General features: G+C 42.2%; 4 protein-coding genes across 5 annotated transcripts in view; 3 read left to right on the forward strand and 1 right to left on the reverse strand.

Moving 5' to 3' along the window:
- Window positions 1-12929, forward strand: part of LOC134186677 (HAUS augmin-like complex subunit 5) — a 12934-nt gene extending 5 nt beyond the window's left edge. The window contains exons 1-19 of one of the 2 annotated variants that reach the window (XM_062654691.1): window positions 1-131; window positions 224-289; window positions 2901-2933; window positions 3817-3953; window positions 5323-5470; window positions 5549-5633; window positions 5694-5779; window positions 5846-5891; window positions 8243-8370; window positions 9077-9155; window positions 9219-9370; window positions 9843-10005; window positions 10065-10145; window positions 10946-11091; window positions 11146-11248; window positions 11305-11344; window positions 12363-12449; window positions 12508-12640; window positions 12702-12929. The exon at window positions 1-131 is cut by the window's left edge and continues 5 nt beyond it. In XM_062654691.1, the coding sequence (XP_062510675.1) occupies window positions 22-131; window positions 224-289; window positions 2901-2933; window positions 3817-3953; window positions 5323-5470; window positions 5549-5633; window positions 5694-5779; window positions 5846-5891; window positions 8243-8370; window positions 9077-9155; window positions 9219-9370; window positions 9843-10005; window positions 10065-10145; window positions 10946-11091; window positions 11146-11248; window positions 11305-11344; window positions 12363-12449; window positions 12508-12640; window positions 12702-12831 (1953 nt within the window). In that variant the 5' untranslated portion in view covers window positions 1-21 and the 3' untranslated portion in view covers window positions 12832-12929. Of the gene's footprint in view, window positions 132-223; window positions 290-2900; window positions 2934-3816; window positions 3954-4087; window positions 5256-5322; window positions 5471-5548; window positions 5634-5693; window positions 5780-5845; window positions 5892-8242; window positions 8371-9076; window positions 9156-9218; window positions 9371-9842; window positions 10006-10064; window positions 10146-10945; window positions 11092-11145; window positions 11249-11304; window positions 11345-12362; window positions 12450-12507; window positions 12641-12701 lie in introns of those variants that run through there. The other variant, XM_062654692.1, reaches the window with a different exon arrangement.
- A 498-nt stretch (window positions 12930-13427) lies between these two features.
- Window positions 13428-14795, forward strand: LOC134186619 (uncharacterized). The gene is made up of 2 exons (XM_062654617.1): window positions 13428-13547; window positions 13675-14795. The coding sequence occupies exons 1-2, from the start codon at window positions 13460-13462 to the stop codon at window positions 14595-14597; spliced, it is 1011 nt and encodes a 336-aa protein (XP_062510601.1). The 5' UTR covers window positions 13428-13459; the 3' UTR covers window positions 14598-14795.
- Window positions 14796-17605: 2810 nt separating this feature from the next.
- On the forward strand, window positions 17606-25744 carry LOC134186364 (uncharacterized). The gene is made up of 7 exons (XM_062654312.1): window positions 17606-18162; window positions 20494-20648; window positions 20703-20888; window positions 20947-21109; window positions 21167-21300; window positions 23934-24348; window positions 24687-25744. The coding sequence occupies exons 1-7, from the start codon at window positions 17658-17660 to the stop codon at window positions 25490-25492; spliced, it is 2364 nt and encodes a 787-aa protein (XP_062510296.1). The 5' UTR covers window positions 17606-17657; the 3' UTR covers window positions 25493-25744.
- Window positions 22606-23363, reverse strand: LOC134186365 (uncharacterized). Its single transcript, XM_062654313.1, has one exon. The coding sequence runs from the start codon at window positions 23093-23095 to the stop codon at window positions 22697-22699; it is 399 nt and encodes a 132-aa protein (XP_062510297.1). The 5' UTR covers window positions 23096-23363; the 3' UTR covers window positions 22606-22696.
- Window positions 25745-26665: the final 921 nt, after the last annotated feature.

Here is a 26665-nt window from a genome sequence, read left to right on the forward strand (position 1 = left end):
GGTTAGCCGCTAAGCGTCGCAATGGCAGAGCAAATTACCGGTATTACTGTCACGTCAAAGCGTCTAGAGCAATGGTTTAACGATGAATTAGGTCTTACATGTACACCTGTGAAGGAAAAGACTAGACAGAGGTGAGATGATGAAAAACGTGCACGTGCAGCATGTTGTCTGGATGAAGCTACAGTTACAATGTAACCTCAAACGTACATTTTTTCTGTTCTAGTCTGACTGAAAGGCCACATTTAGATCCAGTTTGGAAATTTCTAACAAGTCGTGTGAAAAGTCAGAAGTAAGATGTCTTATCACTTTAGTAATTCATCTACATGATTTTTTCATTTCACCTGAATGGATTTTGTGTTGTATTGTTTTCTATTATAAACGTGTTGCTATACTATAGCTGAAAGCTACATTTGATGTTTGAAAAACTATGGACGTTTTCACACAGGGCAGTTTATATAGATTTCATCTGCTCTGTTTGTTGCATTACTCACAATCAGACAGATTTACTACTGAACTCTTGTGATCAGATAGGAATAGAGGTGATGTCTGATCTGAACGAGGTTTATAGATAAGCTTACTTGCAGCATCATGTGCACAGCAAAACAGATTTCAACTGTAAGGCCATGACACAGTGATTCTTTGTTTCTAAAAGTGATTAGAAAGAATCTTAAATCACCTTATTCGTTATTTGTAGTCATTGATGTGGCAGGTTGGACTTACAGAATTGCATGCAGTGTGAAGCATAGTGCTAAGCTCTTCCGGTAATCTGGGCATAATCCATTTGTAATACGTACTTAAGGACCCTCGACATTGTTTTTTGTCTAATATGCTGTCCACCTGAAGAGGAAGACCTGGAAGGAACAGTTTAATCAGAATGTTTCTGTAGAAGTATATGCACTCTGTACATGCACCAATTGGTCCAGAGAAGAAGTAGTAGGGCATACAAAGAATTATATTGTAGTAGAACAATAGGACATGTGTTTGTTATAAGGAGCTGTGAGTACTAAGTTTCTTAGTTTTGTGCATTGTAGCTGTACGTACATCATGTGCATTTTGCTATGGATGCAAATGCAAGGGACAGCACTGGGTACTTTGCTACATGAAATTTATATTTTCAAATTTGCCATGCCAACTCACAAAAACCACTGGTAACAGCGATTGTCCTATTGACTTAGCATCTGCAAGCAAGAAGTGCATAGACTCAACCCAGTTTCTCGCCGTCCTCGTCATTCCTTGGATTGTCAATCCTCGGCGGAGAGAGACTGGTTTGAAACCACCCACCGACATCGTCACTAAGTGCTCGCCATTATTGCACCTCGTTACCGATCTGTAGCAGACGTATAGTGTTCCAATAAACGGCTCGGCTCGCATGAGCCGATAATTTATGCAAGATGTAAACCAAGCAGCCAACAATCCCGTACGTTGTTAAAAGACAAGCATGCATTACACTTCAGCACATGAACTGCATCTCAGCCTTTTCTTGTCTAGACCCATTTACATTGGATTTGGAAGCTCTTGGAGCCAAACTCATAGCGCAAACGATGCGTAAGACGGCCAGATTGTCTGACAAAAGACAAAAAGTCCTGTTTAAAAGCCGTGCTAATTCCTAAATCAATGCGAATCTAGGCACAGAAAGCGACAGGAGCGCTCTCCTGGCGATTTGTGAAGTGTTTGTGTGCCACGCCTTTGCAACCACAGCAAGGGTGGTTACCAGGCATGTGGAAATGTGGCCAAGGCAGCTGGCACACAGTGTGCAGTAATGGCAGTATTTAGTGACATCAGTGAGCGGTCCTCTCCGCCGAATATTGACAATCTGGGGAATGACGAGGGTGGAGAGAGACTGGGTTGAGTCTAGTGCATGGGTAACATGAAAGTTTGTTGTTTAAATGGATATGAATATAGTGTGAGGTTACTTGTAGTAAAGAATAACAGACCATACTAAGGCCACTCCAATATGATTCATTGTTTCCCATTTCCCACTCGCATCCTTTTTTGGGACCGCATGCTTTTGTTCATTATTTGATTACGTGTTTATTATTAAGAACACGTGACAGAATCACCTGACTCAAAATGGCGATCGTAAACATTTCCGCGGTGTGCTTGTCAATCAAAAGAAATCTTTTTTCATGGAATAGTGTTGCCGCACGTGACCTAGAACACTCTTTACACTCTTTTCGTTTATTTTTCACGATTTTATACAGCAGCGTATTTCCACCATGTATGAAGCGTTGTATGATCTGGTGCACGCGGAAGTGGGCAGTAGCAAGAAGAAATTGTTTTTTTTATGAAAAACATGCTCTCGACACCATTTTGATAATGAATAATGGAATGGCCTAAGGCTTTAGTATGGACATGCTGGTAGCAATTTCACATTGACATAGCCGTCCATGTTGGTATTGTATATTAAAGTTGATTAGTTGAGATATAATGTTAAGCATGAAAGGCGTACGCATTGTGAAAGTCACATGTCTGATGTTGGCAAATACAACTGAGCAGTTAGAGATACAAAGTGAGACCATAACTAACCAATATGCTTCATTAGTTACTCAGTTGATAACATCTTGAGATACAGTGTGTTTTGACCAATTCCATTATACCCATTATAGCAAGCCACATACCAAGGTATGAGTGAAAACTAGAAATTTGATGAAGCAAATCTTTTAGCTGCATTGCTACATATGGTGTGGTTTACATGAGTTTCAAAGTATCAACTAACAGGTTGAGATTTCTTGGTTGGCAACAGAATCCTGACAGTAGAGACAGATGTCTGTGTGGGTTAATGGATCAATAGATGATTTCTACTTGGTTTTTGGTATTTGTACTTGTGTGAGTTTTTTGGTTCATCTTACTACTTGTATGGATATGTGGCACAGTTTTGACTTGTTTTTATTCTGTGACAGGAAGGTTGCCGAAGTCAGAGCTAACATTGCATTGTAAGGCAACAATTACATGTGGTAGACTAAGAAAAACATTGTGTGTTATGAATATTGAATAATATATAGTAACCAGGAGGCACGACATGTGTGTTCCATGTGTAGTATGTTTCTTTGATGACTACAGACTATTTTAGCAGTGTTACAGTCTTTCATTCTGCTGTGCTGTAGGTAATACTTACACACTTTGTTTATCAAGACAGCTGTACTGTTAGTAATAATAATATATTCATATCACACCAGTCTACTATAGTATTTTGCGTTCAATTATCCAACTCAAGCATTCAATTATCCGATGTTCTGTCATAAAAGTAGCAAATTTATTATAGAAATAATTATTTCAGTCTGATACGTAAAGTCAAAATCATGCACGTTTCTTTCATGACGTCTTTCTATGATGCACACTCACGTTTCAGCTGACAATGATTGATAACAACCAAGGTGGAAAGGCGAAGTTGTGAAATTCGAGCTCTTTGCTATAGCGAAACACCCGCAAGGATGCATGATGGACTGTTACATGGTCTCATGCAGGACACGTGGCTTACAAAGTATGCGAATAACACCACGATTGGCTGAGAAAGGCGTTGTAGGCTTCCTAGATATGTAGATTTAGTTCGCTCCCAACAGCTTAGTTAAACCTTTGCGGAAACGTGGGACACCAAGATTAGTAGGTGGAGATTTGATTAATTAAGTTAAGTCAATTTTGTTTGTGATGATTAGACAAAGTGTATTTTCAGATAGAGTGAAAACGAATAGAACTTGTTGGTGTATGTGATGATATCTTTTGTATGCACTACTTTTAGCTGCATGGCATTTATAGTTCTATTGTTAATATTGTCAATGTGTGGCTATTGAACCGATAATGTAGCTGTACATGCTATAGGCTGGAGAAGTTGCGTGTACAGACTTCTGTTAATGATCAAAGAACCAGCGCTCTTGATGAATTAACGGCCATTTGGTCCAGAAAGAAACAGCTGGAACAAGAAATATCCAGGATGAGAACTGAAATAATTGCTGCAGGTAAAGTACGTAGCAACAGTCCAGTTCAATTAGTTGATTCTAAATGTTATGAGATTGATACTGTATTTCTTAAAGAGTTTGCTGCCCGATGTAGGTTTAACATTTGCTGTCAATTGTAGGTTTAATGATGTAATTTCTTAACTAATTATTCTGCTTGCTAACAACTAATCTGTAAGGACCTTATATAGTATTGTTGTGGATCTATAAGTTTCCTTATCAGTGTTCTCCAGAGTCAGCAATGTCGGCACTTTGTCTGTTGGGAGGATTCGTTGCCCATTAAGAGGAAATAACACTCACACTGTAAAAGTTGGTAGCATGGGCTGAAGTGAGGTTTCCTAGCAACATCTAGTGGTACAAGCATGTTATCAAAACAACTACTCTTTAGACTTAGTCTATAGATACTGTGTTCAATCACACACTGTGGCTGGAATGTAGAAATTTAATTTGCAGTAATTAAAACTTATGTCTCAATTCTCAAATTGCAGTAATTTAATTAAGACTGCAGAAATAACTGGTTATATGGTAACGATACGACATCTTGATACATTAAAATAACCAGATCTAGCTTGCCAAGTTACTTTTAATATAATAGTGCAGAACAAGAAATGGAACTTATTTGGGCATACGTGCTTAGATCTGATATTCTGTTTATCAATTTTTTTGTGTTCAATTACTGTTTCCAGGGTAGCTTTACAGACATTGAAGTGTACAGTCAGACCTCTCTAGACTGACACTCGATAATCCGACACTCACTTTCTGACAAGTGAAAATATTTTACCTGGGTCACTGTGTAGTTGTTACCATAATTTGAATTGATAGTTTGACAGCAACCAGCAGGACAAACGTGGTCTGAATAACGAGTTCTAATTGTATTGAATAAGTCTTTCTAAGAGATTAGTGATTTATTGAGAACTTCTGGAAATATGTTTGTTTTCATATTTTGTCATTTATAGTGCAACTATTGACATTGTAAATTCTGTCAGTACTGACACGTTTTGTCATCTTTTGCTTTGCCATCATCCCGTTGTGTACTGCCAATTTTAGTCGTTATGCAAACAAGTGAGGCATTTATTAAGTAGTCGTTTGTTGTTGCATGTGATCTCATGTAATCAAGGATACAATCATTGAGTGTAGTTCTCATACAAGGACAGCAATACAGTCAGACCTCGTTATTTCGCCCACATTTGTCTCACTGGTTTCTGTCGGACTAATGCAACTGTTGGATTATCGGTAACCATAGCAAAGTGACTATGTACTCTCACGTGTACCTTTGTTGGAAAGTGAGGGTATCGGAATAATGAGGTCTGACTGTAGTACAATGTCACTTAGTAGTGATCATGTGCCTTACAATTGTGTCCATCTACAATAGAGAATGAATATGAGATTCAGCGCATGAAACTGGAGGAATTCCAGTTGCAGAGTACTTTGCTATCAGCACACTCAGCAGCTCGTCAACAACAAGCAAGCGTCTACAACGAGTTCACTAAACGAATTAAAGGTCGACAGGCTGCCGTGAAGTGAGTTTAAGTTATCAGAATCAAAGTGGTACATCACAGCTATCGTATCTAAATGTCTCTATGTTGTATTACTATCAGAGGACCCAGAGAAAAAGAAGTAACGTATTGCCACTCAGAATCTGTAACAACGCCTGGGAGAGTGAAGCTCGAGTCAACTTGCACTGTAAACACGAATGATGCGATACGTCAGGATGTTGTAATATTGTTGATTGTGTTGTCATAGAAACAAGTGAGAGACGTGTGTGAGTCTATTGGAAAATATCTATTGGAGCTGAATGACAGTAAAGAAGATGAATCGGATGAAATAAGGTTGAACAATTTCTTGATACATTTTGTACAAATGTTGATAATTTCACACAATAATGCTGCCCACAGGAAAGAACTGCAAGACAAGAAAGATCGAATATGGACAGATTTAGAGGTTGGTATGAATTGTCGAGAGCTTAACTAGGGCTCACTTCCACAAGCCAATCTGGTTGAGGCTGTGGTACCACTGGATTAACCGGAAGTATTCCAGTGAATCGGGTTAGCATGGAATAAAGAAACGTTTAAGTAGACGTGAGCATGCACATTGTGTTACTAGTGAGAAATGGGCTCCATTTCATCAAATCTGCTAGGTCTTCATACCGTGGAACCTAGACCTGACGTAAATGTTTCTACAACGTCTTTTGTTGACAGGCTTTCTATATTGAAACGTCTCTGCTTCATTCCGTATACCAATTGGTCACACCTAGCTCCTACTAGTCCACCTTCCTGCTGGATTAGGTTGTGGAGTCTGGGCGAGCTCAACCGGATTAGGTTGTGGAGATAAGGAAACGCGGTAGAGGTCCACAAACTCTACCGGATTAGGTTGTGGAGTTAAAGAAATGCATCCCTAAACACAATGTCATAGTATAGAGTATAATAGTATTGCAACTACTTTGAATTAGAAGCCGTGTCCACACTAGACCAAAAATGGATCACGATTCGATCGAGATAGTGAGCGTCCAGTCCACACTGCAATTTGAACACAATATCTCTGGCTCTCTTTGGTATCACATGACTGACATATTTTAAGATGGCATATGTGTACCTCCTGTGGATTCTTTGCTGGTGGAAAGCATTGTTACGGTGACACAAGGCAATTGAAATCAAACGAGAGGAAAGAAGAGTGAGGAGGGTTAGATGTTCCGACCATACTTGTAGTGCATGCAAGGGTAATACCCACTATTTTCATAATTGGATTCAATTGTTCGTGATCGATGTGGATCGAACCCACCTCCTGTTGTGGATTGGATTTATTGCGATCGGACTGAAAGTGGATTGGTGTGGACGTGACGTTTGCGGTTGGATCTCAATCCAGTCGCCAGTGTGGATAGGGCTATAGTCATGAGAAATCAGCATGTAATAATAGGGTTGAGTGATTTTCAACTTTTGAATCTCTTGCTATTGCTCATTTAGGAAATGATAATTATAGCTGTATGGATTGTGGTGCTAGCATAATATTTATGTCTCAGTCTGGTTTGTACATCGGAGATGTATAGCTGTGTTGTTATAATCTTCAGTAAATATTGGCAATGTGAGTTTTACAACAACCAAGTTGAAAGGGAGGGAAAAGGCTTGTAGGGATGTATTTGATTGGCTTTTGAAATTTCCGTAGAAAAGCAGGTTAGGGTGTTGATTGGGCTACTTCCTCTTCCTGGAAAGCTCGGAAGCCTTTGTCTTCTACATACTCCCTAGACTGGAAAGGACGTAAAAAGGTTGGAAAACAGCATCACATGATTAAAGTCTTGGCGAAGTCGTATTTATAAATGTGAAGTTAGTGCAAGTAAACTGCAGTCCAGAGTATGTGTGTTAAAGTACAGGTGGCTGAGTGCCTAAAGAGTGGAAGGAAGGCTATGTTTGGGGTGATTCAGCAACACTCACTCATCCTGGTTTTGAACATGTGTATATTGTAAGTGTATTGTGTGTGTGTGTGTGTGTGTGTGTGTGTGTGTGTGTGTGTGTGTGTGTGTGTGTGTGTGTGTGTGTGTGTGTGTGTGTGTGTGTGTGTGTGTGTGTGTGTGTGTGTGTGTGTAAACAGGTCAAGTTCTTGACCCAGACCTTGCAAGGTTTCAAAATTGCCAATTCTTCGAAAATCTTGAATGAATGTATGCTCTAGCTGACTCCGCTTAGCTGTAATCTGCTCTTATAGTGTTATAATCGTTTTTTACGATAACATCAAAATTCTACTAAAATATAGGACATTTCCTCAAAGTTTCAAAATGTCAGCCCCATGTGCCTAGGATCTTGGAAATTGACAAGATCTTGCAAGAAATTGGTGGAAATTGGCAAGAAATTTCTTGCTCTTGCGGGACCTTGGCCAAGAACTTCAACCCACACTAGTGCTATTTCACCTTCATGAAGCAGCAGCCACTTGCATTGTTGTTATGCGCATGTGCAATGCACGTCATTTTCTGTATCAAAAAAACTTGCTGTCTTTTCTCGTCTTCTTTTCTTTTTCCAGGAAACCCCAATCAAATACACTGCTAGAAAGGATGATTATGACTTACCTCAGTGACATAAAGAAATCGTAGTGTGCATGCACACTTAACATTCACAGGTTCTAGACACATCGGTCTCAGAAATAATGTTTTTAGCTAACTAAAAGAATTTGTAAAACATGTTGGATTAAGTGTGTGGGATACTTGCTTTTATTACATTGTAGATGTAGATGGATGGGTGATTGGAATGATAGAGTTTTCTACGCCATCTTTGTCAAACATACAATTATTTTTGTATTTTGTAATTCAGCGAGTTTTGTCTGAACATCTATTGCCAGAAGTGTTGCAATCTTTGCTGGAGGTCAGTCACACTGGTTGTCAGGATCTATCCGAACAAACTAACAAAGTGAACATAAGAAAAGATGCTGAGAATTTGAGGTACTGTGACTTGTAACTGCTTAATGCTAGAAAGTTTTATTAGCAATTTAGTTTTGAATGTGTCAATAGAAGCAATTTGCATACGTGTCAACATGCACACACACACACACAGACACACACACACACACACACACACACACACACACACACACACACACACACACACACACACATCTTGGCAATTAGACAGCAATTCTTCGACAAAGTATGAAACGTTTACAAGATTACTTTAGTTCCACACATTGTTGAAGGTTTGAGATGTGGGATCAAGACAGTTTAACCATATGTGATGCCAGCAAGGCTTCCATGTTTACAGTGACTTTTCAGTGAGTACAATCTAAAACGGTTGATCTAATAATATAATATAATTCAGCTCTTGAAGTCCATGTAGGACAACATCATAATTCTTTTCCTTGTCTCATTTTCCACTGATTGCCACAGATTACCTTGAGTATTCAGAATGAAACGGCTCACTAAGTCATTATTAGAGTGAACTGCTCTTCATAATGTTAAGACTAGACATAGAGATTGCATTAGTTGATCTTACAGAGCACATATTTTGTTGACTCAGAGTAGGTAACTTTGATTCAAAACAGTTAACGTCACGTGTAACTCATTTTCCAAAATGAAATTGTGCATCAAGTTATGTATGAGATACTGTATGTTGTGTCATCTGGCCTTTGCAACTTTCATGTTATGGTCATAGATTCAAGTATGAAGAAGGACATCTCAAAGACATGTCATCACCAAAACCCTTTATGGAGAGTGTAAAAGAGCTAATTGAGGTGATCACAGTGTTGTAGTTTGTTGTGTAAGTCTTACGTATTAGACACGGATTTTTGAAGTAGGGTTTGCAGCGTGATCATATTCGCTGCTTTTTGGATCATCAGGAAGCAGCGAATGAGTTTTGGCGAGGAAGAGAAAGGCTACTGCAGTTAGAGGGGAAGCTTGATGGTATGCTGTCGATGAGTAACGAAGCCGTGGTCTCACCTGTGATAAGGTAATTAATAGAGCATCTTGTTAATCAATCTAGAGTAAACAGAAGGAGTTTCACCACATGCACGTGCACACACACACACACACACACACACAGTCACACACCTGCACATACACACACAGTCACACACCTGCACATACACACGCAGTCACACACGCACATACTCACTCACACATGTACACACAGTAAACAGTAGTTTAGACCAAACAACACTCCTACAACCATCAAAGTTTGTTGTCATGGAAATACACTCCAGTCAGTAAATGATGATATCATACTATTCTTATCTTTCCATAATTATTTGACTTCCCAATTAGCGCATTCCACCATACTGGTATACACATGGTTGATATTTGAACTAAACCTTTATGTATTAACGACATCCGATGTCTATACTACAACTACATCTTCATCATCTGGGCCATTTGTCATTATAGTTTGTGCTTGTTGGTTACCTGATTGTTTGTGTGATTAGATTGCTTATTTCGTGTCGAGTTGAGATTGCTGGTGAAGCTGCAGCATTACAATATCGGAGGCAACTTGTCGATGAGTTTTTGTCAGAGAGGACAGCCAAACAACGGTCTGCTGCTCAACTGAAAAGCATTCGTGATCGTATTCAGAACTTCATGGCTTTATCAGTGAGTTATATTATGGTGTGTAGTTTTTGTGGTGCAAGTAAAGTTGATGTGTTGTGTAGCAAGAGAAACAGTCTCTTATTCAGCTTCTTGTGAAGCAGAACTGTGCTGCAAAGCAGCATAAGGTGTCTCAAAAGGCTGAGGTAAAGAGAGCCTCATAGTCTGTAGTGATATTGCTAGTGTAGTGTTGGATGTCTAGTCTATCTTATAGCTGATTGCCTAGGCAATGATGTAACTGTCTAGCGTTACAGTGTGTGTGTGTGTGTGTGTGTGTGTGTGTGTGTGTGTGTGTGTGTGTGTGTGTGTGTGTGTGTGTCTGTGTCTGTGTCTGTGTCTGTGTCTGTGTCTGTGTCTGTGTCTGTGTCTGTGTCTGTGTGTTTGTGTCTGTGTCTGTGCATGCTTGTGTGTGTCTCTGTCTGTGTCTGTTTGTCTGTCTGCCTGTGTGTCTGTGTCTGTGTGCGTTTGTTGAGAGATTTCAAAAAGACAGCAGGACATTTGCAATCTGCAAAAAGTTATTTGCAAATTTTTTGTTGAGTAAAATAGTGAAACTTACAGTGTTTCGTAGACTCGTCTAGTCATCCCGGTTCTATTATATGCTTCAAACCTTGTAAGACCCAACAAAACATAAGAATGTCGAATAGTTTTCACCTGTGCCACATTTGTTACATTCAAGACTAGCGCGAGAGAGGACGTGGCTGTTTTGCTCAGTATCAGCATCTTTTGTTTTAGTATCCATTTTGTTATCTCACACTTGTATGCAGTGCAATGAAATCAACTGCACATGCTCAAAATGTCACATGGTCACTACTTTTATTTCGATTGGTCGGCCCAAGTTTCATTTCCAAATATCCGAACATCAAGAAATTTAGTTCGTCTGGTCTTAACGTTTGTGTTATGCCACATTTCCTTTTGATATTGTGAGCAAGTGTGATTTGTTGATCAGTTAATGCAGTACATTCAAGGAACATTGAATGGCCATAGTCATCACATCTCTTCTCTCGGTGCCTCACTACGCGACTGCGTCACACAAGGAGTGAATCGCTTTCTCGAGATTCCCGTGTTTCGTCTCAGACAAGCGCCAAACACACGGTAAAATACCGATCAGTGTTGACTGTCATGCTAGTTTAGTGATTGTTGATGTAGAACGCCTGCAGTCGACATGTCTATCAATCATCTCTCAATCTGTTGTCCAAGGAAGGATGTTCTACGTGCTGTAATGGAGTGCGTAGGTGTTGCCTGGTATAAGGTAATGTCACTCGTTTACACTGGATTTAGTTTTGCTGAGATCGCTTTACATTGCAGGCTCCAGAGGAGATTTTTACTTCACTGGACAAGCTACTCAGTAAGTTGTTTTGGTCATATGGCATCTGTTTGATATGTTTGCAGCACATCAATAAGTGGCATACTTCTATTGTTATTTGACGCATTATCTTGCTTTTACTTTATTTCTTGTATGTGACTCTTGCTTGCCTTTGCATATGCACGAGGACTTAGCACACAGCAAAACGACTGACACTGTATGATAGTGTCACTTTGTGTGTGTGTGTGTGTGTGTGTGTGTGTGTGTGTGTGTGTGTGTGTGTGTGTGTGTGTGTGTGTGTGTGTGTGTCACTGTGTGTGTGTGTGTGTGTGTGTGTGTGTGTGTGTGTGTGTGTGTGTGTGTGTGTGTCACTGTGTGTGTGTGTCGTGTGGTGCGATAGCTCAGTTGGTTAGAGAGTCATCTTATGAAGTGTTGACATCCGGGACCTTGAAGGGTCACAAGTTCAAGTCACAGTGATGGCGAGCTATGGTATAATTTCCTTAAGCAAGAAACTAACACACATTTCCTTCTTTCGACTCAGGAGTATAAATGAGTACCTGGTCATTGACTGGGGTCTTAAGCGGCCATTGGCTGTGACGTGACAGACATCAGCCACTGGGGTCCTGGTGAGACTTTGGGTGGTCACACTAGAGTTGGCTTTACAAGTCGGTGCTCCTGCGAGTGCCTGGCCCGTCTCCAGGAGTTTGCTAGCGCACAGGGCCCAGCTTAACAACTGGGGCGTGACCTCTGAGAGACAGCTCCTGAAATTTAGGATTTTTTTAGGTGTGTGTGTGTGTGTGTGTGTGTGTGTGTGTGTGTGTGTGTGTGTGTGTGTGTGTGTGTGTGTGTCAGTGTGTGTGTGTCAGTGTGTGTGTGTGTGTGTGTGTGTGTGTGTGTGTGTGTGTGTGTGTGTGTGTGTGTGTGTGGCACTGTGTGTGTGTGTGTGTGTGTGTGTGTGTGTGTGTGTGTGTGTGTGTGTGTGTGTGTGTGTGTGTGTGTGTGTGTGTGTGTGTGTGTGAATGCCGGCTTACCTTAGACTTTATCTGTATATTTCTCACAGGACACATACAAGCTTCAACTCCATCTGGCAGTAGTCTGAATCTTGAAGTCAGCCGTGTTGTTCCTAAGAAAACTAAGGAAGCCAAAGGTACATCATCACATGCTGATGAGCATCATGTCAACTGAAAATATTGTTGCCTTCATAGCACTTGTGGTGGCTGTGCAAGAGAAGCAAGAAGAGCAGCTACGAACCTTCCAACCTATATTGCAAAGGAAATGGATGGCGGCCAGTCAAGGTCTAGCGACTTGCCTTCATGTGCAAGAACTAGTGCAACAATGGTCAATAAATATTTAATTAATATTATTATTAGATGTCAGTTTGTGATACTTTCTTTGGTAGGTGGACTCAGCCTGTACAATTGATCAAAACTGATGTGGTGTTTGAAGGACTCACGTTACAGCAGTGGCTGGATCGATGGACCGTGCTTCTGTTGCAGTTTCGGCAATTGCAGTCACAACACCAACATTAGTTAATTATTAAGAAATTATTGAGGTCCATGGTGGGTGGTCTGTATGTCCCAATAATGAACGGCTGTAAGTGTATATTGATCAATACACAGATATAACAAACGAGCATGTTGTGGACATTAGTCATACTCGATTATCTAAGTCGATTGAGTCAGTCACACTATTATAGGCCAGGTCAGACCTGATTCAACTCAGTAGTGGTAGTCACGTGACAGTTGGCACGTGGCTGTTGCAATGTGATATAAAAGGGGGAGGGGCTGGCTGCGCGAGACTACGTTTTCACACGATTTACGTGCTCATGCATTTCGCAGGTGCTGTCATTAAGGTGGGATGACACGTGCAGGAGCAACCTTGTAATTTAGTGCGCTAGGACGATGTATCCGTTCGCACAGCTTTCACAACCTCGCGTTACGTCATGATCTAACGTCATCACCAGGAAGTTGTCTGTCAAGAGTGGGTAGTAGCACACACAACAGAGCTAGAGAGAAACCGACACCTGCGGTGGTTGTAGTACATGCGTGGATAGGTTTGTGGGTAGGTGCATATATGTACATACATTTGCGTTAGCACCATAACATAAACCACAGTCCCACGCAATGGTTGATATCGTCTAACCACATCCGGTCCGTTATGTCGTTCTCTGACGTTGTCTTCTTATTCTCTTTCCTTTCTCTCTTTCTACGCGTCAACACAGCGAGCCACAACCTCACAATCGAAGGTACACGCTCTGTGAACAGAGCAACATGCTCACCAAACCTCCACCTCACTCTCCACTGACACCAGTCATTGTACCGCCTCATTGTGTCATGTCACCTGCCCCTTTGTAAAGCCCACTTGTTGTCTAGATGATCCTCGACTTCTATTCGAAGACTTTGTAGCCAAGTATGGACGCAAGTACGCGAACGAAAGCGAAAGACTGTACAGATTCGGAGTCTTCAAGGACAGCCTCACGCGTGTCAGAGCAAACAACGAGGATGAACCAGACAAACCATTTGGAATAACGAAATTCTCTGACTGGACTCCGGATGAGTTCAAATCTAGACTTCTTCGGTATCAACCTGATGCTACTGTTGATGAACGATCCATACGTGTGTATCAATATGATAGAGATAGTAGACTTCCTGCTAAGTACGATTGGAGGGATCATAGCCCACCGGTTGTTTCCAATGTTAAGAATCAGGGTGCATGTGGTTCTTGCTGGGCTTTCTCTGCTGTCGAGAATGTCGAAAGCATTTGGGCACTGCAGGGCAATCATACCCTCGTCAATCTATCAGTGCAGCAAGTTGTCGATTGTGATACTGTTGACTCGGGATGTGGAGGTGGCGATACAAAAACAGCATTTCGATATATACACAAACACGGCCTCGAACTCGCTAGTAGTTACCCGTACACGGCGAGCGACTCTAACTGCAAATTTCAATCGAATGAAGTCGTGGCTCACATCGATGGATACGAGTTTGCAACACGTGACGAAGATGAACACGCCATGCAGGCGTACCTAGTCAACAAAGCACCGCTGTCTATCTGTGTGGATGCCTCATCGTGGCAGGATTACAGTGGAGGCATTCTTACCAGACAATGTGGCCGTTTGTTGGATCACTGTGTTATGATCACCGGGTACGACACTGTGAGCTCGCATCAGCCGTACTGGATTATACGGAACAGCTGGGGAGAGACCTGGGGAGAAGAGGGTTACCTCCGTGTCGTCATGTTTGAAGACAAATGTGGGCTAGCACAGGAGGCCACGTCCAGCTTTATTTCTACTTGAACATGGAGAGCACAGTCGAGCATTTTGAGTGTTTTTAGTGGGCTTTCTTTTTGTGTAGACGAGCACACTTGATTTACATTTTTATTAGAGGTATGCGCACAACTTGTTTACACGCTTGTTAGTCTTATAACATTTGAACACTTTGAAAACTGCAATTTATGCGTTGCTTATAAATCTTGGCAGAATTTGATGTCATAAGTTGTGTGTCTATAGGCTCCAGAATAGTGAACGAAAACGTAAGAAAGGAGGGCAGTGCGCTAAATCAAGAATACGTGTCATGCTATATACGGGAGAGTAAGTAACAGCACGTGACTTTCAAGTTTCTGCTGCCCGGATATCTAACTTTGATGTAGTGTGTAAACTCGCTGCTAATTTTTCAGAACGGAATACTCGGTTACATTTTTATTTGTCTTACACTAGCTATCAGAATACTAACAATCAATAATCTAATTATCAGCCCAGACAAAGAACGGGCTACTCTGTGCATTCTTATTGCTTTATTGCTGCCAGTGTTGGATAGCAGACCGGTACATAGTACAACACTATGTCTATATTTTTCGTATTGTAATTTACTCTTTTTATATTCATTATTGCATCAGTTCGTTTCTAGAAATAACTTCAATTGATCTCCTAGACTAAAATAATTGAATTAATTCGCACGTGCATGCAATCGTTTAGACACTTGATCGCTTACTCGCTATCACTACAATCATCATTATCGCTATCATCAGTCTGATTCTGGAGTTTCTTCTTCCAATAGTACTGGACTAGGAAGGGCTATTTGCTTGCTCGAATTGTTGCAATTTCTGAAACCATGCACATGCAACGGTACAGCACAAAGCAGCACGAAAGCACGAACATTGCTGTGTGGTGCAGCCGACATTGCACTTGCACACAAGCTCCAACAGTGCTTTCGGAGCAGGAAGCTGTGTCATACAGTAGACATGTATGTGAGAACCGTTTTCATCAGTTTCAACAATCCATCCGTGACCGTGCGGACTAGGCAGATTCTGCATAGAGTACAAAGCATTTTGTCCATACAAAACTTTGATAGCTAACCCGTAGTACATGCTGCCGAAGAGCATCTTGAGTCGGTGGCATCTGCTGCGCTTTCGAGCACTTCATGCGAAATAACTCGTACAGTACCGAACCTCGTTGACACTGGTACAAATTAAAAGTTGGCAAACCATAAAGATGGCATACAAACTTCTCACATTCAGTAAACAACTCTTCAGTTGGAGCCAAGCTGCATCCTAATCTGGTCATCGCAAGGCGTAAACAGTCGTTTTGAGAAGCTTTAATAAGCGAAAGATCGTTGCCTTTCCAACAAAGGCACTCGTCGTGTCGCATCCAGAAAAAGCGCTTAGCGCAGAGAGCTCAGCAGACATGTCTTCGCCTAAATTGACAGCGATGTCTGTAAGACTAATGCAACGGCGTCGTAGTTTTGTGCCAGTGAGCCATGCATAGCAATGATACGTTGATTGTGATCGCTTCTGTTTGCTGGTATTCCGTTGACAAATAAGTATAACGCACAAAGCAAAATTTGATGTTGGAATTGCGTTTCTTCTTGATCTTTCCTGAGCAGGTAGGGTTGTTTGGCTAGCCGTTGCATCTTGCACCACAGTAGCTATAGGTTGCTGCTTTCGAATGAACCGCTCAATGTTAATTAACTTTATTTGTGTATTCTCGGTAACACTTTCGATGGTAGAAACTTCTAGGTGGATCAGTTTGTGTCACAGCACAATTTGAGAAGAGCGCATGCGATTTGTCTCCTCGGATAGTGGCTACCTCGTGCATGCAAGCGAATCCAACTCTGCTAAGAAACTGCTACCAACTTTGTGTCTAGACCACTCAGAACTTTCCCGCTGGAACGACAAATGCATTTGCTCCAACTAGAATGTGGTACTTTTGCGGCTGGAAGATTCAAACTTGCCGAAACTGCATATAATTCCTCTGCAGATGACCACTGCCTGCTTGACCACTTAAATCGACTTCCATTACCACAAAATTATGATGCTGATAGATATATCTATCCTAGATAGAAAAGTAGACGGTGCTCGGTACACAAATTGATTCAAAGACAGTTGTGTTCACTATCAGTGTATTTCAAAGACAACAATAGATAAAAACTAGATCGAATACAAGGTAAACAAATTTCGCTCTACGCAGAAATTAAACGAATAAACAAAGTCTGCAGCTAAAGTAATTCTAGCTAAACACTGATTGATCTCGAAGTGACACTATGACTCAACAGCGATGGACGCATTACATGAACTTCCAAGACTTGAACCAACGTGAACTTTAGTAAGTCATCGGTCAAAAAACCGGTTGGTACGTGTACGTACACGCCGAAGAGAAAGGTCAAAGTAAGTCGTCTCCTCACATCCGGTTTTTAGGTATTCTTGCCCCTGGTAAAAGTTAGTACAAAGCAAGTGTCGAGCAAACAACCGCGAACATCCATTTTTGAATTGTATACTTATAGAACAAAGCTAATCTACAAAGAAAATAACGTCCACGGGGGGGAGGTCGAAACAAGTTGTTTCTGAAGCAGCTAGCCAGATCGGCTCCTAGACTACAAGGTGCCGGAATCTACAGTAGTTTGCGGTATCTATTTAATGTCATTGTACTAGAAAATTTGTGCCCAATAAAACTACCTACCATATCCGAAACCGAAAATGTCCGAGACTTTATAAAGGGCACTACAAATTGGCATTTTAGAAAATATATTTAGCGTGCGCTATTCATTTCTAACCACTAGTACAAGCACAAGTAGCTTTTTTGTCGCGAGGAACCCCATTCGAGTGTGACGACAGCAAACTCGGGAAACCCTAAGACCTACCTAATGGAATCGAAAGTAGAACAAACCACTTCCGCAACAACAATTCTTAAAGGCGCGCCAACGATGGCCGGGCACACGAGCGAGGGCGTGTCTACACTAGACACATCAAATCACTACAGTTACCTGTACAATTACGTGGTTACCCGCATGGCAACCCTATATCTACAGGTACAGTACAAAGGTCGCATACATCCCAGCGCGTCACACGCTACAGTGTCGACATGACGGACCAACAAGCAGCCCGATTTTCTCACGAATCCGCCGTCATCGGCTCACGCACATGGATGTGGGGTGGTGCGAACCACACCCACTGCTTCTCTCGATCCCACGTCGAAGTCTACGACCCAATCGAGAAGACATGGACGCAACACGAAGCTCAAGCCACCACCGACGACAACATGCCGCCACCGAGCATGGGCAGTCGTTGTACGCCTGTAGGCAACACGATCTATTCATTTGGTGGACAGAGTCCTGCGGTTGGGTACCTTAGTGATCTCTATGCGTTGGATACTGACGCAGTGATGTGGAGGAGAGTGACCGCGGTGGGTGAGAGGCCGCCGGCACTGAGGCATTGTGGTCTGTGTTCGACGGACGGGAAGTTGTTTGTGTTTGGTGGGTATGGGCCGCGTGTGGGTGAGGAGAGTCTGAAGGATGGAGCTCAATGGGTGGAGATGGGAGACGGAAAGGGAGTTAATAATGGGTTCTATGAGTTTGATATACAATTGGGTGAGTGAGCGTGTGTGTTTGGAGTTGACGTTGGATTTTTGAAATGTGAAATAGATATCCACAGTTTGTGAATATCTTGTTTAGTAAGTTGTTGAGACCGTCCCGATGTTTGTATGGTTTACTGCGTACACGTGTAGGGTCATCTCCAGGCATAATACGAATTCATCCGACTTCTGTCTGTCTGTCTGTGTCTGTTTGTTTGTCTGTCTGTGTATGTGTCTCTTCATACAGTCTGCCTGTCTGTCTGTGCTGGTTTGCCTTTCAGCCGGCTGCTTAAGACGTGTGACTGTGGAACTGAGCTGGATCGCGAGGGCTACCACCTTTTGACATGTAAATATGGAGGTGGACCTGTGTGGACGCATAACTCCATAGTGTCTGCATGGAGTGATTGCCTAAGCGATTTACTCATTCCCCATCAAATAGAACCGAGACAGCGATTTGTAGACAACGAAAACCGGCCTGACATCACGCTTTACGACACTGACACTGGGATCACAAAAGAATGTGATGTTTCGATAGCTCACCCTTGGAGCAAAGATATTATTAAAGGTGCAGCCAGAGAAGGTGGCCATGCAGCAGCTAAACGAGAGGCAGCAAAGTCAAAAAAATACTCAGAGGAATCGCTTGCGGATGGATCGAAGCCTATAGTTGTCCCACTCGTCTTTGAACACTTCGGCAGATGGGGCTTAAAGGCTGACGAGCTGATGAATGAACTGGGGAAGAAGGCGAGAGGCTTTGATGGAAGAAGAATTGCGGTAGAGTTTAAAACCTTCTGGAGGAAAAGACTGTCTATTACTCTTCAAAAATGCAACAGCAGAGTGATTTTGCGGAAGCTGTCAAGGCTTTCTGTGCGCTCATTAGGAGATGACAGTGTTTTGGGAGTAGATAGAGACATTCAGTGTTTTACTCATTAGCAATAGTCTCGGACTACAAGTAGAACATTTCATTTTAACAATAACTGTTTGTAGTAGTGAAGATTGTTGACAATAAACTTGATCCTGTCTGTCTGTCTGTCTGTCTGACTGTCCATACCTGCCTGCTTGTCTGTCCATAGTCTGTCTGTCTGTCTGTCTGTGTACCTGTCTGTCCATACGTATATGTGATAACAGTATGTTTGTATGTCCATACCTACCTGCTTGTCTGTTTGTCTGTCCATATGAATATGTTTGTCTCTCTGTCTGTCTATCCATACCTATATTTCTGTCTGTCTGTTTGTCTGCCTGTCTGTCCATACTTGCCTGCCTGCCTGTCTGTCCATACCTGCCTGTCTGTCAGTCAGTCTGTCCATACATATATGTCTGTCTGTCTGTCTGTCTGTCCACACGTGTATATATAAAATAACAGTAATAACAGTATGTATGTAAGTATGTAAGTATGTATGTATGTATGCATGTATGTATATATGTTGATACGTATATGTCTGTCTGCCTGCCTGCCTGTCTGTCTGTCTGTCTGTCAGTAAAATACATCACAATGATCCCTATACATGTATAGCAACTAGCTGTTCTAAATCTGTGTCAAAAAGTGGCATGAGTAAAGCCAATTTACCCAAAATCAAAACAGAAATGTGTGATAGAATGCATTGACCTTAGCATCATAAAACTGACATGGTGTTTAGAATGTAACACAATCTCAGGATCAAAACAGAATTACATACGGGTTGAGTTGTATTTGGGCCATGTATATACAAACCAGTGTGGAAAATAGGTTTTTACTTTGGCTAGGGCAGACTGAGCCTAGGTAGGACATTCTTGTATGGTGTCACATGTATAACTATGTGCCTTCCCTACTGCAGCCATTGCGCATGTAACAACTTCCAAGGGAGAAATGGTGTTAAAGACAGCTGAGGTTTTCTCTAGATAAAGCATGCTAGGAAGCACCTAAGTTCATGAAATTAACAGTTACACCATTGGAAAGGCCATCACGTGATAAGAGACAAGGTTTACACTATCGTGTATGCGTACAGGTGGATGTTGTGTCCAAACATGTCCCAACATTAGTGCAGTATTTGGTCGGACAAACAACACATTTGGTGGGACATTGTCCTACGTCTACCGTTAACTTCCACGCTGCAAACGGTTCTCGCAATATAATGCAACAGAATGTATCCAGGATTTCCCATTATCATCATTGTGACTTCATGTAGCAATCGCCGACAGACAGACAGCAAAGCAAACTACGTGCTATTAGAATGGTCTCTCACTTGATTGCATTTACACATACAATCATTGCCATCAGTGTGTAGTATTGGATTAATATAAATAACAATATGATCTCGTATGATATGATATACATTTCAGTCACACCAGGAATGGTTCATTATGTGTGTAGGAGTATGGAGTCACATTAAGAGCTCGGAACACAGACCGTCACCTCGGAACGGACACACGCTATCTGCAGTGGGAAACAAACTGATTTTATTCGGAGGCCGAGGAGCCGATAACAACAAACTATCCGACGTCCACATTTACAACATCATCACAAAGGTGAGATCCAATACTCAAACAAAATAACAGAAAATGTATTAGTGATGATGGTAGAAATGGAGCGGTCCTATTGACACATCGAGCCCTTGGCCTCAGCCCCGGTTTTTCCACACTGCGTCTCCGATACACAGCAACGATCATGGCTCTGTCATTGTGGTATTAGGAGGGATAGGTGGAGACAGCAAGCCATGCACCGATGAAGCGTATCTCTTTGATGTCGAATCATTGAGGTGGTATCAGGTCAGTTGACCACGGTGATCTCTGCATGTACAATGAGATGACAGACTGTGCATTGAAGATTAGACACCACGGAATGGCCTTGGATCGATACCATCATACGACTTGCTGTCACGTGAGTCAAGTCGATGGAGAACGGGTGGTTTATGTGACAGTCTTTGGGGGATCATTCAGTCCTAAGCAAACTGCACAGCCGGTGTCTGCGTTTAGTTCTTTCATCCTTGGTAAGTGAGACTATGTAGTATCCGTATTGATATTAACTTGCTATGATAATTTTTTAGGGCCGGAGAACCAAGCTTACATGGCGTGCGAAGTGAAGCGGCTGCAAGACCAGGTTGCTCGTCTGAGAAGGCGGTCACTTATGAAGGAGATGGATGAGGTGATCAGTAGACCGGAGGAGAATATCACTCATCATGTGAGTTGGCAGCAACAAATCGATGGCTTTGAACTTTGACTGCTACACGAACCACACATGCACACACATGCACACATGTACACATGCACACACACAGTGACACACACACACACACACACACACACACACACACACACACACACACACACACACACACACACACACACACACTGGACAAATGTTAAGCCCTCCACGTCTTTCGACGTCGACCTTGAGGTCAGTTGCGGAGATAGCTCCCCCTGCCTCTAGAGACAGGGCCTCCATGCGCTACGTGGAGTCTTGGGGCCAGCGCTACAATCCACCTGGAGCTTGGCCAGAGTTATCCAGGGGCATTGACAATGGCACAGCTCTGGGACTGGACACCAAGGCCCACACGTATCCGTCTGCTGCATGATGTTGCTGCCAAGCCAGTGGTCTGTCCACCCCAGTCAATGACCAGGTACTCATTTATACTCCTGAGTCACTAGACACTGAGACACTAGAATCTCGAGGTCTGTCTCAACAAAAACGCTGGTAATTATAAAGACCTTGTTGTTTGAGAGTCTGGTGACAAAACTGACATGGAATCCTTGAAGTGGTAGAATGACAATGTTGGTGACTAATCAAACCTGCCTTGTTAAATGCCTGAAATGAACAGCCAGGGTGGGTAATGTTTTTACGAGTAGTTGTTCATGTCGTCATTTTCTGTCATCACTGAGGCTCTTCTCTTTGTCTTCTGCTTCCTTGTTGAAATGCTCTCCACTACTTTTGATGATGGAGCGCCAAGTGTTGCGCTCTACAGCTTTCTTTTTCCAGGATTCCAACAAGTTACACTGTTTGAGGTCACCAGATACAACATCATTCCAACAACGTTTTTGTCCTCCAACATTTCGCTTGCAACCAACAGGAACAGACACAAGAAGCTGCTTGGGTAAGCAATCATTGGACATCCTTGAGAGATGTCCAAGAAAATGAAGACAATGTTGTAAGTGAATCGATGAGATCCTTTGCTGTTTGGCTATCTTGCGTATCGTAGTGTGACACTTCTGCTCCCTGACTGAGATTCCCAGTATGATTTGAAGGCAATGAATCAAAAAGGACTCAAGACGACGAACATGAGGCTGAAGGACAGTGAACTCGAGACCATACAGCAAGATTGGAAGAATCACACTGTTTAAAAGACAAACCTTGGTGCTGGTCTTGATCTTACGTTGATACCACAAGATACGAGAGAGTGACTGGAAGGCATGTGAAGCTTTACAGATTCTAGAATTAATCTCTATGTCCAATCCACAATCATTTTGAACAATGCTGCCCAAGTAATGGAAATGAGAGACTGTTTCAATAGGCTCGTCTACTGGCACAAGGTGGATTGTTACAGGAGTTTGAATGTGTGAGCACTCAGATAGTAGAACTACTAAGGTTTCATCTTTTTGCACCTAATAGCAAGACCCAGTTTCTTACAGCAGTTTGATAGGGAATCCAGCATTATGGTGAGGTCAAGCCAATTGTCAGAGAGAAGAGCCATATCGTCGGCATACTCCAGATCAGTCACCAAAGATTCAAACCTCAAAGTCTTCTTGTTCCCGACAAGATCAGCATCATGAAGGTAGGCTACTTTGATGCCCATTCCTCGTGATCTGTGCTCATCCACAGCCATGTGAGTGGCAACGTCAAAGTAGAGATTAAATAAGGCAGGTGCCAACACACAGCCTTGCTGGACACCATTGGTGACAGGGAACTTGTCGGATACCTTCCCATAAGCCTTTACTGCAGCACTGGAATTCTCGTGTAGGGCAGGAATGGCCAGCAACATGGAAGGCAATTGATATGAATAGTGAAGGATGTGCCAGAGAGCATCGCGGTTGACCAAATCATATGCTTTTTAACTTTAAAATTAATAAAACAAGCATAGATGGGATGGTGATGAGATGGGATAGTGATGAGATGGGATGGTGATATTATCATGCTCTCTCCATCAATAGCCAGAGAGAAAAACGTTGGTCAGCATAGCCTCTACTGGGATGGAAACCACACTGGCTTTCACAGGGTTATTCTGCTCTGGGCTTGACACACACACACACACACACACACACACACACACACACACACACACACACACACACACACACACACACACACACACACACACACACACACACACACACACACACACACACACACACACACACACATGCACGCACACATGCACCACACACACACACACACACACACACACACACACACACACACACACACACACACACACACACACACACACACACACACACACACACACACACATGCACGTACACACCACACACACACACACACACACACACATGCACGTACACACCACACACACACACACACACACACACACACATGCACGTACACACCACACACACACACACCCATGCACGTACACACCACACACACACACACACCCATGCACGTACACACCACACACACACACACACCCATGCACGTACACACCACACACACACACACACACCACACACACATCACACACACACCACACACACACACACACACACACACACACACACACACACACACACACACACACACACACACACACACACACCACATCCATGTCAATGGCTACTAAGAATAACGTTTTCTTCTACCAGTTGTTGGAGAGAACCAGGCAGCTAGAATGTTCTAAACGATTGGCAGAGCAAAAGAGCATTGCAGTGACTGCAGAACTACGAGAACTAACCGCCCAGTTTCAGCTGCAGACAGAAGAAAACCAAAGTCTAAAGGAAGAACTCGTATGCATGCAGCAAGAGCAGCAGACCATTCAAGAGCAAGCACAAGTTGAGATACAGAAAGCAAGAGAACAGGCCAGGATAGCAGCCGAGCGGGCAAAGCGAGAAGTTCAGCGGACGAGGCAAGACAATGGCCGTCTTCACCACATTGTTGACAAAGCCGAGGCGGCATGTCATGAAATGGAGCAGCGATTAAGCGTCTACATGGGTGTGACAACCATCAAACCCGAAGAACTACAAATAGAGCAAAGAATATTGGGAAGAGGAACGTTCGGTGGTAAGTCTCTCCATGTGCTTTAATACTGTATACAAAAAAAATTTAAAAGGAAAAACAAAGAAAAAGAAAAATTAAGAAATTAAGAAAAAATTAAATAAAGAAATAAAATTTTTTAAAATAAATAAAAATTTAAATAAATTAAATTAAGAAATAAAAAATAAAAAAAATTAAAAATAAAAATAAAAAATTGAAAATAAAAAAACAAAAATTAAATTACAATTAAATATAAAATAATTTCTAAAAAGTAAAATTAAGAAATTAAAATTAAAATAAAAAAATAAAAAAAAATTGAAAATATTAAAAATAAAATATAATTGCCTGTATGTCTGTTCCTGTAGTCGTACAGATGGGTCGTCTGCGTGGTGCCTGGGTGGCTGTCAAGTCGTTCCACAACACGGTACTGACGCCTGAATTTGACGAAGTGTGCCAACGAGAACTAACCATTTGTAGCCGACTGCATCACCCTCATATTGTCCAAGTGTGTGGCACCGTTGTCGTCAATGGCACTCCCGTACGCATCATCAGCGAACTCATGCAAGGCTCAGTCCAAGACCTCATCAAAGCGACGGCCACTACGAGACACTATCTTTCCTTTCGAGAACAGATTGACCTTTTGACAGGTACGACAGCCGGTCTTGACTACTTGCATCAGCTCTACCCCAACCCGTATGTTCATGGAAATATTCACTCGGCTAACGTGTTGGTGACACGTGATATGGTCGCTAAAGTTGGCGACATGGGAGCAAGTTATATGACAAACAGGACAATATCAATGGGATTAATCAGTCATGACTATGTGGCACCCGAGCGAATACCAAAGCGCGACGGCTCTGTAGCCAGACTGACTTGTCAATCGGATGTCTATAGCTTGGGTGTGTTTCTACTCGAGCTGTTCACCGGGCAACACCCGAATCGAGTCGAGATGACGAAACGGTTGAAGGAAATCGAGTGCAACGAGCTACAGGGTCTCTGCACTCGAATGACATTCGAGGATCCCTCGAAACGGCCGTTCATGGCAGAGTGTTTAGGTCTCGTAGTCAAACAGGCAGACACGAGAGACTACAAGATGTTGCCCGGACGACGGCTCGTACGAGGTCACATAGATGGTGTGGATGTATGTATCAGTGATGGTATCTACGTGTGACTCACCTTGAGGTGTGGCTGGTGCTCTGACTCAGGAATACGTGCTCAAGCAGCGAGAGTGAAATATGAGTCAACGATTGCTCTGTTGTACATTATTGTATGTACACTGTACATCAGATCTGCAAGACAGACAGAATGTATTATTATTGATTTTCTAGATGATATGAATGCTTGTACACACCTCGGCCGTTTGTAACTCTGATGAGTTAGTTACCTTGTGTGGTGGTAATGTGACTGTAATTTCCTTCTCAAAGACTTCCCATAGTCTATGAATTTCTATCTAACAATCACACACACACACACACACACACACACACACACACACACACACACACACACACACACACACACACACACACACACCACACACACACACACACACACACACACCACACACACACACACACACCACACACACACACACACACACACACACACACACACACACACACACACACACACACACACACACACACGTCATTTGCTACTTGAACAACAGCGGCTCACAAAGCATATCAAACTAGAAGGAATCTATGATGAATGGTGCAACCCACATGTGCCAACTGTAAAAGTGTGTTCTTCTGAGTTGGATCCTTAGGTGTAACTTTAGGATTTATTAATTTACTAATCAATTTTATCAACTTTGAGTGCCTATTTATTTAAAATCGTCTGGGATTTAGCAACACCTTCATGTTGTGAAAATTTCAAATTGATAAGCACTTCATGAGATATCATGTTCTCATACACAAAAAAAACAGACAAACACAGACCAACAAACACACAAAAAACAAACAGACAAACAGACAAACAAACAGAGACACGGACAAACAGACAGTTGGTGCCATTAGTAACTTTGTTAGCTTACTGTTTGACTCTTAGTTGTAGTTAGGAAACTCTTGGGCCCAATTTGTCTTAGAACTTGCTGATTTTAGAGTATTGTAGACTGTAATAACATCTTGTATAAGAAATATATGTATAGACAGACAGACAGACAAACACACGCAAAACAGACAAACAGACAAACATACAAAAAGACAGACAGACAAATAGAAAACAAACAGACAGGTAGACAGACAAAACACAGAAAGACTGACAAGCAGACAAAGACAGACAAACAGCCAGACAAACAGAAAGACAAACAAACAGAAGACAGACAGACAAACAAACAAACAAA

Source organism: Corticium candelabrum, chromosome 11 (genome assembly GCF_963422355.1).
Source record: "Corticium candelabrum chromosome 11, ooCorCand1.1, whole genome shotgun sequence".
Lineage (NCBI taxonomy): Eukaryota > Metazoa > Porifera > Homoscleromorpha > Homosclerophorida > Plakinidae > Corticium > Corticium candelabrum.

What these genes read in the sequence shown, in the direction of transcription:
- LOC134186365 (XM_062654313.1), bottom strand. Translation starts at nt 23,095, where the DNA reads ATGTTGCTGGCCATTCCTGCCCTACACGAGAATTCCAGTGCTGCAGTA.
- LOC134186619 (XM_062654617.1), top strand. Translation starts at nt 13,460, where the DNA reads ATGTCGTTCTCTGACGTTGTCTTCTTATTCTCTTTCCTTTCTCTCTTT. An exon ending in CCACAACCTCACAATCGAAG is followed by an intron (nt 13,548 to 13,674) that starts GTACACGCTCTG and finishes CTTGTTGTCTAG; the next exon opens with ATGATCCTCGACTTCTATTC.
- LOC134186364 (XM_062654312.1), top strand. Translation starts at nt 17,658, where the DNA reads ATGACGGACCAACAAGCAGCCCGATTTTCTCACGAATCCGCCGTCATC. An exon ending in GTTTAGTTCTTTCATCCTTG is followed by an intron (nt 21,110 to 21,166) that starts GTAAGTGAGACT and finishes ATAATTTTTTAG; the next exon opens with GGCCGGAGAACCAAGCTTAC. An exon ending in AGGAGAATATCACTCATCAT is followed by an intron (nt 21,301 to 23,933) that starts GTGAGTTGGCAG and finishes TTCTTCTACCAG; the next exon opens with TTGTTGGAGAGAACCAGGCA.